This window comes from Sodiomyces alkalinus (assembly GCF_003711515.1).
Source record: "Sodiomyces alkalinus F11 unplaced genomic scaffold SODALscaffold_9, whole genome shotgun sequence".
In the NCBI taxonomy this organism is placed as follows: Eukaryota; Fungi; Ascomycota; class Sordariomycetes; order Glomerellales; family Plectosphaerellaceae; genus Sodiomyces; species Sodiomyces alkalinus.
This window is the reverse complement of record NW_021167087.1, coordinates 790,218-804,276: the sequence shown is the minus strand read 5'-3', so window position 1 is coordinate 804,276 and position 14,059 is coordinate 790,218. Positions and strand designations below refer to the sequence as shown.

General features: G+C 54.0%; 5 protein-coding genes across 5 annotated transcripts; 4 read left to right on the top strand and 1 right to left on the bottom strand.

Annotated features, from left to right (window-relative positions):
- Positions 1–133: 133 nt before the first annotated feature.
- SODALDRAFT_335442 (nucleolar GTP-binding protein) lies at positions 134–2,705 on the top strand. Its single transcript, XM_028612458.1, has 3 exons — positions 134–373; positions 451–1,201; positions 1,638–2,705. Exons 1-3 carry the CDS (start codon positions 276–278, stop codon positions 2,628–2,630), a joined length of 1,842 nt encoding a protein of 613 aa, XP_028464149.1. The 5' UTR covers positions 134–275; the 3' UTR covers positions 2,631–2,705.
- Positions 2,706–3,795: 1,090 nt separating this feature from the next.
- On the top strand, positions 3,796–5,550 carry SODALDRAFT_362136 (hypothetical protein; the record flags this gene model as incomplete). Its single annotated transcript, XM_028614435.1, has 6 exons — positions 3,796–3,810; positions 3,891–4,010; positions 4,069–4,120; positions 4,971–5,063; positions 5,167–5,291; positions 5,398–5,550. The coding sequence occupies 6 exons, from the start codon at positions 3,796–3,798 to the stop codon at positions 5,548–5,550; spliced, it is 558 nt and encodes a 185-aa protein (XP_028464148.1).
- A 62-nt stretch (positions 5,551–5,612) lies between these two features.
- Positions 5,613–7,259, top strand: SODALDRAFT_380669 (hypothetical protein; the record flags this gene model as incomplete). Its single annotated transcript, XM_028615119.1, has 2 exons — positions 5,613–5,676; positions 5,758–7,259. The coding sequence occupies 2 exons, from the start codon at positions 5,613–5,615 to the stop codon at positions 7,257–7,259; spliced, it is 1,566 nt and encodes a 521-aa protein (XP_028464147.1).
- Positions 7,260–7,934: 675 nt separating this feature from the next.
- SODALDRAFT_217615 (hypothetical protein) lies at positions 7,935–10,335 on the bottom strand. The gene is made up of 3 exons (XM_028607312.1): positions 9,915–10,335; positions 8,427–9,812; positions 7,935–8,345 (listed from the first exon to the last, which is right to left on the bottom strand). The coding sequence occupies exons 1-3, from the start codon at positions 10,009–10,011 to the stop codon at positions 8,224–8,226; spliced, it is 1,605 nt and encodes a 534-aa protein (XP_028464146.1). The 5' UTR covers positions 10,012–10,335; the 3' UTR covers positions 7,935–8,223.
- Positions 10,336–11,772: 1,437 nt separating this feature from the next.
- Positions 11,773–13,633, top strand: SODALDRAFT_315127 (hypothetical protein). The gene is made up of 2 exons (XM_028609280.1): positions 11,773–12,829; positions 12,891–13,633. The coding sequence occupies exons 1-2, from the start codon at positions 12,125–12,127 to the stop codon at positions 13,140–13,142; spliced, it is 957 nt and encodes a 318-aa protein (XP_028464145.1). The 5' UTR covers positions 11,773–12,124; the 3' UTR covers positions 13,143–13,633.
- The last annotated feature ends 426 nt before the right edge of the window (positions 13,634–14,059 follow it).

Sequence of the window (14,059 nt, the reverse complement as noted above, 5' to 3'; positions counted from 1 at the left end):
GACGCGATGATTGGCTTTACAACCCGGATATTTTCTTATTCCATTCCGACAACTCCACTGTCCAGGAAAAAATGGCTGGGAGGGTCGACAGAAAAGAAAAAAAAAAAGAAAAAGTGAAGTTCCTGGGTCACTTGTCGCTTTTCATTCTCCCATACACGTACAACCTTTCGTGGTTGAATCTCCGTTCCTTTCGCTCTCCCAACACCTGACGACTTTGCTGGCCATTCTTCTCAAGTTGTATTTCATACATTTACTGGCCGGAAAATATAGTCATCATGGGTACCGCAAAGAAGGAGGCGAACCGGAAAGTCCGGCAGGGCAAGACTGACGATGGGATGGCCAATGTCAGGACAAAGGGTGAAAACTTCTACAGGTACGGACCAAGACTGATACAATGGTTAATGGCTAGCCTTGAGTTTGAGACCTTTACTAACTGGTCCGCTCCCGCAGGTCGGCGAAGAAAGTGAAAGCCCTGAATATGCTAAAGGATGGCAAGCCACAGCGAAACGCCGACGGAGAAATCACCCAGGCCGCCTCCTTCCAGAGCCGCGATGTCCCCGTCGCAAGGATAGAGCCGAACCGTAAATGGTTCGGCAACACCCGCGTCATCTCGCAGGACAGCCTCAACGCGTTCCGCACGGCCATGGAAGAGAAGGCGTCGGACCCCTACCAGGTGCTGCTGCGGACCAACAAGCTCCCCCTCTCTCTGATCCGTGACAAACCCAACGTCAACGGGATCAAGAAGCACCAGGCCAAGATGGCCATCGAGACGTCCCCGTTCTCCGAGACGTTCGGGCCCAAGGCCCAGCGCAAGAGGGTCAAGCTCGGCGCCAGCACCTTGGCGGATCTGGCCGAGAACGTCGAGAAGAGCATGGATGGCTACCAGGAGCGGCGCGAACAGGCCAAGCTTCTCAGCGGCACGTCCGGCGCTGGTTATGACGACGACAATGAGGAGGGCGAGGAGGCGCCCCCTCTCACCACGGCTATTGAGCCCATCTTCAACAAGGGACAGAGCAAGCGTATCTGGAACGAGCTGTACCGGGTGCTGGACTCTTCTGATGTGGTCATCCATGTCCTCGATGCGAGGGACCCTCTCGGTACCCGCTGTCGCAGTGTCGAGAAGTACCTGAGGGAAGAAGCTCCCCATAAGCACCTCATCTTTGTCCTCAACAAGACAGATCTGGTACCAACTAGCGTCGCTGTAAGTTCTCCATTTTGTTTCTCTTCCTTTTTTCCTTTTTTTTCTTTTTTTCTTTTTATTTTCTTTTCCTACCCCTACCCTTACCCCCAGTGGTCAAGTCAGGAATCCATCCGCACAACCTGTGCCCGCATTGGAAGGATATCCGTTACACCCTGGGGAGATAGAGGCTCATCTCAATGTTCTTGGTCCTTGGACCATGGACACGATGGATTCCGTTTTGGATCTTCTGTCACGAGATTGCAGATGCCTAGCATTGAGTTGAAGTCTACCGGTACTCGTTACAACATTTGGTGGTAGTACTTCTTAGTAGCCGGGCGCACATGTTTTTCAAACATTACACAATCTCTCTCTTTCTTCTTCTTTTTTTTTTTTAATTCCGCTATTGCAACTACTCAAATGCGGTTGCAAGAGACGTAGCTAACGAGCAAAACGTTAGGCGCGATGGGTTCGCTACCTCTCTCGTGAGCGGCCCACGTTGGCGATGCACTCCAGCATCACCAACCCCTTCGGCAAGGGAAGTCTGATCGAACTCCTCCGGCAATACGCCAAGCTCCTCAGCGACCGCAAGCAAATCTCGGTCGGCCTCATCGGCTACCCGAACGTGGGCAAGAGCAGCATCGTCAACACGCTGCGCCAGAAGAAGGTGGCCAACGTGGCGCCCATCCCCGGCGAGACCAAGGTGTGGCAGTACATCACCCTGACCAAGCGGATCTACCTGATCGACTGCCCCGGCATCGTGCCGCCCAACCAGAACGACACGCCCCAGGACCTGCTGCTGCGCAGCGTGGTGCGGGTGGAAAACGTCGAGCACCCGGAGCAGTACATCCCCGGCGTCCTGGAGAAGGTGAAGAAGCACCACATGGAGAGGACGTACGGGCTCAAGGGGTGGGACAACCACATCCAGTTCCTGGAGCTCCTGGCGAGGAAGGGCGGCCGTCTCCTCCGGAAGGGAGAGCCTGACGTGGACGGTGTCGCGAAGATGGTCCTGAACGACTTTATGCGCGGCAAGATCCCGTGGTTTACGCCCTCGCCGGTCGACGAGACGGGGGAAAACGACAAGGACATGGAGGGACGCAGTGGCCGGTTGGGCGAGATGCCCAGGAAGAGGAAGGTGGATGATGCCAGCAGCATGCCGGATACGTCCATGGGTCCGTCTTCGGTCGCCGTCTCCGAAGTGGGGGCCGGTGAGGAGGACGAGGACGAATTTGAAGGATTTGCCTCTGGTGATGAGGAGGCGCATGGCGAAAAGGAAGAGGACGCCTTGCTGGACGGCTCCTCGAGTGACGCAGAATCGGATGCCAGTGGTGATGGAGACGAGAGCGACGGTGCCGCGAGCAAAGCTACCAGCTTGAGGACGTCGGTGGCGTCAGTGAGCGAGACAATAGGCGGCGAGAAGGGTCGGAGTGCAAAGAGGCGACGGAAGTCGTGAGAAGTCATGATGACTGCGAGGCCAATGCCGATGAATTATGATACCCTATAACATCAATGGAACTATTTGACCGTCTTTGTTTTGCCCCGTCGTATCTCGACATTCGTGCAGTGTCTCTTCCCCGGTGACTAGATATCGGTGTTTATTGTTTGGATGAGTGTTAGGCCTTGTGACGACGCCTTCTCCGCTCTAACGGTTGGGCTTTTATCGTGACATCTCAGCGGTAAGGTGGAAAGACTGATTGTTTCTAATATGTCCGCCGCATTCCTTTGGCTAGAGCTGGGAAACATGTATATCTGGCATTAATGATCGTCGTCTATATGGATAATATAGAGCATGGGGATAAACCTATGAGCCAGAGATGTTCTGGCTTTTGTTATTCGTGTTTTGCTTGGAGGCTCGATCAAGAGGGACATCATCAATTGTCAAATTGGTCCGTTGTATTACTGTCAAGACGGCAAATATTTCTTCGTTCTTGTCATCCGTCATAATCATAAAACAGCCTTATCAAGACGGATCTGAACGTCTTTCTCCTTTCCTGCGCCCCAAAATAGTCTATAAAATAAGACGTATCTGCTAGAGTCAAACCGGCTCAACTCATAGTCCCTCTATGCATATACCTGAAGGGCAGGGCCAGTAACATATAGGAAGAAAGAAAGAAAAAAAGGTACGAATAGCAAAAGGCTTTAGTTTAGGCACGGTTCGAACCGCGCCCGTCCTTCACGCCCACCTTATTAGTGCGCGCCCTTCAGGATCTACTGGTATGCCATCTCGGGTATTTGTTTATATAAGTCGAGCCTCTACCACTGGACCATCCCACCTCAGCGGAGGACGGGAACCTGGGTGGTGAAAGGGGAAGAGTTACCGGGGTCTATAAGGCTCTTGACTTAACAGGGCAGGTAAGTACGTCCTAAGGTTACGCCGCTACGCCACCTGACGCGCTTTCCAGGAAGGAAGAGTACCAGGTAGTGGTGCGCCTTCCTACCGTTTTCTGTTCAGTCTACGCCTACAGGCAACTCCCTGCGCCTACTCTAAGAGTCTACTAATTGACCTATCAGATAATTTCACGTATCTAACATGGCGTTCTTGAGTCCGAGGTCCATTCTACAACGTAGGTTTTCTTTTTTGGACGATACGAGACGACGAAGTCATAAAGACGCAAACAATGCAAACTGGCCAAGTAGGTCTCTAGGGAAGGTTAGATGATTCAATCAGGTCGCAGCAAACTGCCATGTAAGAAACACTGATCAGACACCTGAGAGGGCCACATCTACCAAACTATCGCAATTCTTCCAGGAGGTGGGAGAGACGTCCGATCATGCAGCTTTGGACCTTGGCGCGGAACATAGTGGAGCAGTCCGTTGCAAGACTGCAGTGCAGGTCCGTAGTCCAACTCGCAGGCTAAGTTATACTTGATGGTGGGGAAGTTGGCATGTAGTCAAAGTTGACCTTGGCTGAACCAATTACCTACCATCTCCTTTCTCAGACGGGTAGGTGGGGTTAGTGGATTTACCATTTTCCGGCCTCGGTGAACTCGGTGACTCGGTAACTCGGTGAACTGACATAAGTTATCTCAAGCCCAATACGCTGGGAGGATTAGAGCGGAGAATGGTGTTTGATTCACTATTTGACTTTCGGTAAAATATCTCTTACAAGGTATGTTATATTATGATGCAGTAGCTGATATAAGCCTCGATGTCGCTATTGAGTCAAGGTTCTTCGAGTCGGGCTCTATAGTCTAGTCACCTATACTCATATTATGGTTTCTATTAGTTTCTTATTGTCTCTGGAATTTACTACGAATAATATCCTATGAATCCTATACTATACAAGCTAATAATGACTTGATTTATGGCCGTATGAGTATTCGTACAAAAGCTGGGCTATATTTGTGAGTCGATGTCTTCTCATAGACTCTTAGAACCCGTCAAGTCTCTAGGTAAGTTACAACTTACTTACCTATTGGTAGTACCGTAGTAACACTCTGGTTTACACAAGTAAAGAACAAAAGACGTATTACTGAGCCCTGCTTTCAAACTTGAAGCCCTCTTTATCTCAGCAATGGGCTTTTTTCTCTTCTAATTCCCATCTGTTTCTCCCTACTAAATCTATGCTGTACCCTTTTGGCTCAATATACCTCTCCCATTGCATGCAACACCCATACTCCGAGCTAGGACTTAACAGACATATCCGCATATCCGACATCTAAAATGGCAAGGGAGCCAGAGAACGAACTAATGTCAAAGGGACTCTTCACATATGAGGATGATGACGGCGAAACATGAACTAGTTCTCTCCTTAATCGTCAGCCCTCCTTCCTTCAAAGCTTCCTTTCCACAGAGGCTTCGCAAAATGAAAGTTATGGCCACGACCAGATCAATACAGTATCCCAAGCCTCCAGTTTCACGTGGGATGGACGACTCCAGACTCAAGGTGACATTGATTGTTGGAGGGTCCTCGCTGAAGCGGGCCATGGAAATCCCCTTATGCCGCCTAACATATACACTGTGCTCCGGACGGGAGGTTCCCCCTTAAGCCAACCTCAAAACGGACAGCCCGGTTGGATTCAAAACAACAGACAAAGAGATGGAGGGCCAGGCAGGCACTCGTAGGATGAGTGCCTGCCTCGCACCATACACTGCTCGGAACGGGGAGCACCTGGTAAGATATGCCTTCTTTATCCACTCCCCGGCTGCAGTTGATATTTTTCACTTCCTTCTTTCCTTTTCGTTTGGTGTTTCTGGTAAGATGTGGAATAGAACAACAGTACCTTGAGCTGATCTTTTGCTTCAATGCTTCCCAATTCTCCCCTGTTAAGTTCACGAAGAATCTGGACTTCCCGACACCAGGAGAGAAATCAAAGAAGAGGACAGAAGAGTTGAACGAAGGGCAGGAGATAATAAAGAAGAAGGGAGACTGATCCAACAAGAGCAAGATCCAGAAGACCAAGGAACCTTTGGAGCCTTTGCTTGGATGAACACGATGGACGCAGATCAAGCCAACAGCCATCCTGGCTCTGACAACCAGTCTTTCACCTCCCAGCTTTGTATACCCTTCCCCCTTTGCTTCCAGATCCATTGTGACGCTATACGAGTGAAAGGAGCTAATACTTCTTTGCTTCCTTTAGATGCCGATGCCAGCCATGATGCCAATTTTGCCATGAACTGGCAGGATAATCAGCAGCCCAACGAGCAGCAAAGCTACCAGCAGCAGAATGCTCGGCAGGAACATCAGCTTGGGCAATACATCGCCCGACTACAAGATGACCAACAGCGTCTTCGGCGCCAGCAACAGATTGCAGAGCAGCAGCTCCAGCTTCTTCAACAACAACAACAACAACGGGTCCAGCAGCAGCATAATCAGCAACCATTTTCTCAACCGGACCATACCCTACAGACTTCCCCGGAGAGCTATCAGCAGGTTCTGGACCTCCAGCGCTACGTCCAGCAGGAGTACGCCAGACCGTTCGATGCCCACCGGCAGTTTCAACCACAGCAGCAGGTGACGTCGTCGCCGCCACCGGGCTATTTCTTCCACAGCATCGCGAATGCCGTCAACGGATATCACATTCCTCCCGGCTCGTTCCCGTCTCCGCCCCCGTCCGCGTTCCTGGGTGACCACGGAAGTTCCCTGGCCGGGACCAGCGCCAGTTTCGAGAATCTCGGGAACCAGCTGGATTACCACAGCGGCACACCAGTACCGACAAGCACCGGTAACCCTTCGTCAAGCTTTACTCCCTTTCAGCTCAGCCCTGATCAGCAAGGTGATCTGAGTGTCATCAACACCGAGCAGGGAGGTACTTCCTCCTCCTATGGGAATATTCAGGGCAACAACAACAACAACAACGGCGACGACGACGAGGAGGACGCCCCCCACGAGACAGACGACGAGGGAGAATGGGGAAATGACCCAGTTAATAATAACCAGACCCCGCATCCTGTCCCCAGCGAGCTCAACCAAGTCGAGCACCACGGTACCAAGCGGGTCAAAACCGCAGACGACGAGAACGGACCCTCGAAAGGGCCTCGCGGTCGTCAAACAGCCCCCAAGCGTCGCGGCCGCCCCAAGAAAACCGCGGCAGGCAACGATAACGAGCCCGTCAGCCGGCAGCCTGCCCAACAAGGCGCACACAGCCCCCTGAGCAGCTTTAGCGACGGCTTTTTCGTCCACCCAAGGGTGCCCCTCAACCCGGCAACTCCCTTTCCTCCTGCCCCGGGCCTCGACTCCGGTTCGCTGGTCCTCCCCAACCCCCAGGAACCGCAGCGCCGAATCATCAACCCGGAGCGAGCGTTTAGGTTCCCACCATTACCGGCCGACAGGCGTCAGGCCGTCCAGAGCGGTCGCGTCGGACCGTATATAGACGGCGACTGGATGGTGCGAATCGAGTCGCAGACGGGGGACCTTGTGCGCCTCGCGCGTCGTCAAATTCGCCCCGTCTCGCGCGAACCGGGTTCGGGTCCGGAGCAGGCCGGGGTCGTCTCCGAGTTGGAGGAGGTATGGACGCATCCCGAGACCGGACAGGACTTGCGCCAGGTGCGCATCCCCACCTCTGGCCGTCCGGTCATGGGTCCCGACGGCGCGTTCCACGGATTTGAAGGGTCTGTTGAGACGGCGTGGCTCTTTGGTTAACGCCGCTCTTGGGCGTTTCGCTATAGTGGAGGAACCCAATAATATTCGCGTTCAGTTCGTGGTCGCCCAGGATAAGGAAGATACAAATAAGAAGGAAAAGAGAAGACGACGGAAGAACCTAAAAATAGGGAAAGGGGGCGCCGGGGGCGAGAGTCGAGACGAGAGAGAGATATCCCCCGGGCCCTGGGCCATAAGCGGCACCGACTGAGTTGCCATCATATTTGTCACCCCGCCTATCTGCCCATTTTGTTTCCACAACGAGGCGCTGCCGGCAAAGTCAGCGCCTCTGTCGGAAGAACACGATTTATTCGTCAGGGTATATAAAGCCGAACATCTCCGAAAAGCCCAAAAGGCGGCGCCGAAAGTCTGCCCGTGCTTGCTATCCATGTGCACAAGAGGGGACAAGCTGAACCGGGGCCCAAATGATGCGCCGTCTGAAGACTGCACATCACGGCTAACCTGCTAAGCTTCGGGCTTTAACTCCTGGAGCACCTGATTTCTTCTCGTCCCCGTTCTTCTCGTCCCCGTTCTCCTCTCCTCGTCCTCCTCGTCCTCCTCGCCCTCCTCCTACTATTATTATCGTATAGCTTCCTTAGCGCGTTTTGTCGCTATAGAGACGGTTCGTTAATAGCTACATTGAAAACACACGCGTACCCCTTATCCTCAAGTTCAGCTTAGCAAGTCACCTCTCAGTGGACATACAAGTCTGCCTTGTAGACCAACCAGGCAAAAACAGGGATCGGCCTTTTACATCACTGCGTGTTGGCTCGGAAGTAGTTTTCTTCATAATCAATGTGAGAGGTTGGCTAGGACGTTCGCCTGCAGTGTAGTCGGCCGTGTTGTCGACATTGCATGGCGCTCCATCATACGAGGGTGGCATTCCCCGCCTCTTATCATTTTGCTTTGCATTGGATGGAGCTGCATCCGAAGGGTATGGCAGCAAAGAGTAGTCGACTCCTTACCGTCAAGGCACGAGAAAGCTATCCAGGTCCACTCGCTGGAAATAACTGATGTGACCAAAACTCACCCAATACTGCGCCAACTTGTCGTACGACAGGAGCAACAACTGCGAGTCGATGAATTTGTCTTTTGTCTGGGTGTTAGCGTAGAACCGGAAGCAAGAAAAGCAAGGGAAAGAAGAGAGGAAAAAAAAAAAAAAAGGCCTACCGTTATAAAAGCCCGTCCCCGCGACATGGCCTTTGCTTTTCATGATCCGAGCGCCCTCGAACGGCGGATCCTGGGCAATGCCGACGAGGCCTGCCTCGCCGAGGTCGTCGACGATGAAGGTGTGCTCGCCGCGGGGCACGTTGGGGTCTCCCGTCAACTTGACAGCCTCGAGGCGCCCCCGGTATATCCTGGCCTCTTTCCTCCGCTTCTCCCAGTCATCGTCAGACTCGTGCTCAACGCGTATGACGCCGAGCTTCTCGTCGGTGGCGTTGTCGTCCTCGGTGTCGGGTTGGTGGACGAGCAGGAACTCGCACCCGTGGCCGCTATAGTCGCCGACCCAGATACCGCGCCAGGGCTTGAGCTCGGTGGGGGTGTACAGCTTCGGGTCGAGAGTGGCGTAGGTGATGATCTCCTCGCCGATGTGGGGTCCGGCCAGGCCGTGGACGGGGGGTGGGGCGCCGCCGCCGATGGCGTTGATGGGTACGAATCCGGCCACGACGTGCAGGACGCGCGCGAGCCCGGGACCGAGCATGACGCTGGGGGTGCCCGGGGGGCCGGCCATCTCCATCCACTGGCGGATGCGAAACGCACGATCGGACATCTCGGCCCTGGCCCTGGGGCGGTCGTCGTCGACGACGTAGTCGAGGTCGCTGGCCGAGGCGAAACCGGATACGCGCTGCGGGGAGGGGATGGCGGGCGGGGGCCAGACGTCTCCGTAAGGGAAGTCAGAGTCCAAGCGGAAGTCGACGGTGACGGGGTGCAGCGGGCGGGCCAGGGAGAAGTTGCTGAAAATGTGGTCCGGGCGGTTGTCCAGGGTCATGGGCAACTCGGAGGCGAAGCGACAGCCGGCGGTGGGGCCGGACACGGGGACGTAGGAGCGATCCCGGTCACCGACGTGGAACTGGACGACGGGTTTGTCGAGATGGAGCTTCACGCGGGGCTCGAAGGAGTGGATGATGACCTGGTCGTCGGCGGCCCAGTGCTGCGGGTTCGTGAGGCTGCTCACGGCGAGCAACTGGTATCCTTCGATGCAGCCACGGCGAGGGTCGTAGCGGACGACGATCATCTTGCCCATGAGGTGGCGGTCGCAGAACCAAATCTTGTACTTGGGGAGAAACCATCGCGGGTCATGGGCGGCGTAGAGGTCTCGGTAGTTGTCGCAGGGGTAAGGCGAGGCGAGGGTCAAGCCTGGGATATTGGCTTGGACATGGGGCAGCCAGTGGATGTCGGCTATGGCACGGGAGCGGATAGCACGACATGTCTGAGAAACGGCGGCGAGGTCGATGGGGTGAAGGTAGGAGAGGATTGCATCGAGTAATTCGATCGGAAGGGAGAGGATGGGGCACCTGGGCCGTTCGGAGGGAACATCGGAGCGAGAGACAGTTTCTAGATTGCAGAACGCGGTAGTTGGTTAGCGAATGTGTACTGCTGGATTTGATGACGAGAAGTGAGGAGGCAAAGGAGGGAAGGGGAGGGAGGGGAGCTCACCTGGTTCTAGTGCAGTAGCATCAACACGAACATTGTGAGGATCGTATGATGACACTGGTACTGGCTCCTCGGGGGAACCGTCAGGGGAGTTACTCATGGTCGAGGTGGCAGATGAAGTAGGGCGTTTTGGGTCCAAGGTCAAGCAGAAAGGAAGGAAAAGTGACGGTGAGTTGTGGAAAGTTGGTTCTATGACGCTGGGGATCGGAGGGGAAGCGGAGGGGAGAGAGAAAATAATAATAGAAAAGAGAAAAGAAAAAAATTATATATATATATAAATAAACGGGCGGTGGCTTGGATGCCGTTGCCTCGATTCTTTCAACGCTATGGATGGAACCCCGAAGTCGGCGCGGATGTTGATCGGCCGATGATCCGAAGACGTGACTTGACTTGAATCTTGGGTCGGTCTTGGTGTCTGGGGTCCGGGGGTTTGGAGTCTTTGGTGGCGCCTTGACAGATGCCGAATGCTACAGCGGGCAGCCGGAACAGGAAATTTGGCTTTTAAACCGTAAGGGGGGAAAAGGTAGGGAAAGCCGGGGAAAGGAAAGGGAAGAAAAAAAAAAGAAAAAAAAAGAGGAAATGATGATGGTGATGGATGGATAGACGAGGACGTAGAACGCGAACTAGGGAACACAAAGTGGTTTACACAAGTGGTGTGTGCTTGAGTGGTGGGAAGTGGTTGGTTGTCGCTTTGATGAGCTCATGATAACTACCTACCATACTTGGTAGGTCATAGACAAGAAAACCGATGGAAGTCAAAGTTAGGTTAGTTCCCGTAGCTACCTTAATAAAAGGGAAGGTCCGGAGGAGGGACAAGAGGATGGGTTATATGGGGATGGGTGAAATAAGGCCGAGGGCGTCGGGCTTCGCGCCGTGCGAAGGAAGACGGTCAATAGTGCAGGAGGACACGGCTGATGGATATTCCCCAAGGTATCCTTCGTAGCTCAAGCGTCTCTGAGTGGAAGCTGACCATGTCCTAAACTTGGTGTACGAATACGGAGTAATGCGTCGTCATACGGAGCCAATCCTGGGTGATCGTGGGATGGGCGATGGATGGGCGATGGCGATATGGCGGGGATCAGTGGCCGATGCTACTTCGACCGGCACTTGCGATCAGTGTGGCAGCGATAGGACGAAACGAAAATAGCACGCGTATCGGTAGCTCTGCTCGTCCTCTGCTCGTCCTCTTGTCGGCTACGTGCAGCCATAGCTCTCTCTGATGGGCTCGCTTGGCCAAGGTGAACACCCTTACCTTACGTACCCGTACCTTGGGTCGATCGACTGGTGGTGGTGGTGGCCCAAGGTTGAGGTACGAATAGGGCAAAGGGATGTAAATTAAGTAGGAAATGAATTGGGATTTTGGAACAAAAGAGGAAACATGCCACCTGCCTAGCTGAGAAGGTCGATGGCAAACAAAGAGGGAGGTGGTATCACCTCTCGGAGGCTGATCGCTCGTTTGTGTTGGGATGTGTCGATGGAATAGATTGGGGGAGGACAGGACTGAGCAAGAGGAAGGGAAGGAGGAATGGATGAGTAATGATGATGATTTGCCCAACTCAACAACTACTTAGTCAGCAATGTATCTCCAGCCTCAGGGGAGACTTTAGTGATCAGCACCGCCACAACCTCGCCAGACTTTCACTTTCAGGGGTAAATATCCGTAACACACACACACCAATAGTTCCCCTCTACCTTACGTAACCGTCTTCGTTACCCAGCCTAAACAGCCTCTTAGCCGCCGTTTCCTGTTTACGCGATCAAGGCTTAGCACTGTACACGCGTCGTGGGTCAGGTCGTTGGGTTAGTTGGGTCGTGGTCCGGTCAGCGGTCGTAACTTCTTAATTAAATAAACATTCTTCCAAGGCAGGCAGTCACAAGCTTTTGAGACACTTCCCTTCTCAGTCCATGTAGCGAATCTGTGGCCGGACTCCCTTCCATCCCTCTTTCCCCCCTATATTTTCTCTCCCTCACAGTTCTATTGTTCTGCGCCATCTCTCACCTCTCACTTTGCGACTCTTGGCATCCTCGACAAACAAACCATTCCACCAAAATTCCACCGTCGCTTTTCGCCCAAGGAGCTCATCACCATCACCCCTCTTTTTAATACTATTATCACCATTCTTTTAGCGATCCCAAGCCCTGATAGACAAGAGCTTAACCCTCCCCTTTCTACCCGTCGCTCTCTCCCTCCCTCTCCCTCTCCCTCAACAATCATGGCCCCAATGAATGGGGTCGCCGCGGCAGACGCCCCCCCAGGATTCGCACCCGCCGCCGTCCAGCTTGCCCGGGACCTCCTCTCCAAATCCGCCCTAGCAGCCCTCGCCATCGCCGCCATCACATCCGAAGCCGCCGCCTTCCCAACGGCCGAAGGGACCGCCTCCCAGCCGCCAGCTGATGAAGCCCACCAGCACCCCCACTACAACGCCCACACCCGCCGCGACCTAACCACGAACCACACCCAGCGCGTCACCCTCGCCGTCATCGCCGCCTACATCGTCGCCATCGCCATCCTCTGGAACATCCCCGTTGTGAGCTACGTCCTGTGGCCCTTCAAGATGCTCGTCATCGCCTTCCACGAGTTCGGCCACGCCTTCGCCGCCGTCTGCACCGGCGGCAAGGTCGTCGGCATCACCCTCGACCCGCGCGAGGGCGGCGAGACCCGCATGATCGGCGGCCGCAACGCCATCACCCTGCCCGCCGGCTACCTCGGCTCCTCCCTCATCGGCGCCCTGCTCATCTTTTGTGGTTTCCACGTCAACGCCTCCAAGGTCGCCAGCATGGTGCTCGGCGTTTGCTTCCTCCTGACCCTGTGGTGGGGGAAGCGGGATTGGCTGACCATCGTCACCATCTTGCTCGCCGTTGGGCTTCTTGTTGGTTTTTGGTTCATTGCCCATGCCCATGCTCTGCGTTTCCTCATTGTATGTTGCCCATTTCTTTTTTTTTCTCCTTTTTTTTTTTTTTGCGTACTAACAGAAACAGCTCTTCATCGGCGTCATGTCCTCTCTCTACTCCGCCTGGGACATCTGCGACGACCTCATCATCCGCAAAGTCCACTCGTCCGACGCAAGCGTCTTCGCCCGTCGCTACGGGGGCTCCTCCGCCTGCTGGGGCGTCATCTGGATCATCATCAGCCTCTGTTTCATGGCTGCCGCCATCGTCGCTGGCATCGCCGCCTTCCCCCAGTCGTTTGAGGAGCAAGACCGCGACTCACTTCATTTCCTGCCGACCTAAGAAAGCGAATACGAAATAATAAATCGATAGACGGAGCGACACGGAAGCATGTTCGATTATGACGAGTAACGACCCTGGACGAGCAGGACGCCCAAGGAACATACACAGTAATCATGAAGGCTAGCGCAGATAGTCGGCGTTGGGAGTTGCGATTTCAATGGGGATATCTAATTTTCATTTTCAGTGGTATATGAGGTTTACTTGGCTGCCAGCGGTCATGAAGGCCGCGGCGCTTCACCCGTCTTTGTGAAAAGTGTCCAGTCACGGCATGAAGCAACAAGACGCACAAATTCCAGTATTGTCGTTGCTATCGCCTATGGCCCTCCGGGATATGAAGCGCTGCTTTTGTATACCACTGCGCCGGAAGGAGACAGTAGAACCAAGGCATAATATAGACAGACCCTGGGGTTAACAATGCGTAAGAGATATCGCAATTCAAATACAACCGTAGGATACCATACCACTGCGACGGTTAAAGTAAAACTGACGGCTCACACCACAGCGCTGGCATTAGGAGCCATGTTGCTTCTGAGTACTTGTCTCTCCTCGGCAAGCGTCGTTTGATCACTCTGCTCGGTGTCACGATACCGACAGCGTTTTCTCTGTTACCCTTCAAAGTGTTCGAAGGCCCGAATTTGAAGAGGAAGAAGAAGAGAAGAAGAAAATAGAGAAGGAAACATCGAGAATGTACGAAAACCGTGGCCGGGAAAGCTCTTAACCCACAGTTGTAACCCACGCGAACAGTGGCTGCAGGGCGTCAAGATCAAGTGTACATACCGCCGTCTGCCGAATTCGGCGCGGCACATAACGGTCCCCACCGCCTGGCCATCCACAAAATCACGAAATGCACCGAGACGAGGAGAGCACTGGCTCGGACATCACGCGCCCCAAGCACGGGGCTGCTGCTTCGTGGTCCG

Coding starts and splice junctions, on each gene's coding strand:
- SODALDRAFT_335442 (XM_028612458.1), top strand. CDS start 276: ATGGGTACCGCAAAGAAGGAGGCGAACCGGAAAGTCCGGCAGGGCAAG. Junction 374..450: donor AAGGGTGAAAACTTCTACAG/GTACGGACCAAG, acceptor CCGCTCCCGCAG/GTCGGCGAAGAAAGTGAAAG. Junction 1,202..1,637: donor TGGTACCAACTAGCGTCGCT/GTAAGTTCTCCA, acceptor GCAAAACGTTAG/GCGCGATGGGTTCGCTACCT.
- SODALDRAFT_315127 (XM_028609280.1), top strand. CDS start 12,125: ATGGCCCCAATGAATGGGGTCGCCGCGGCAGACGCCCCCCCAGGATTC. Junction 12,830..12,890: donor ATGCTCTGCGTTTCCTCATT/GTATGTTGCCCA, acceptor TAACAGAAACAG/CTCTTCATCGGCGTCATGTC.
- SODALDRAFT_217615 (XM_028607312.1), bottom strand. CDS start 10,011: ATGAGTAACTCCCCTGACGGTTCCCCCGAGGAGCCAGTACCAGTGTCA. Junction 9,813..9,914: donor TGCTACTGCACTAGAACCAG/GTGAGCTCCCCT, acceptor TCTGCAATCTAG/AAACTGTCTCTCGCTCCGAT. Junction 8,346..8,426: donor GGGGACGGGCTTTTATAACG/GTAGGCCTTTTT, acceptor CCCAGACAAAAG/ACAAATTCATCGACTCGCAG.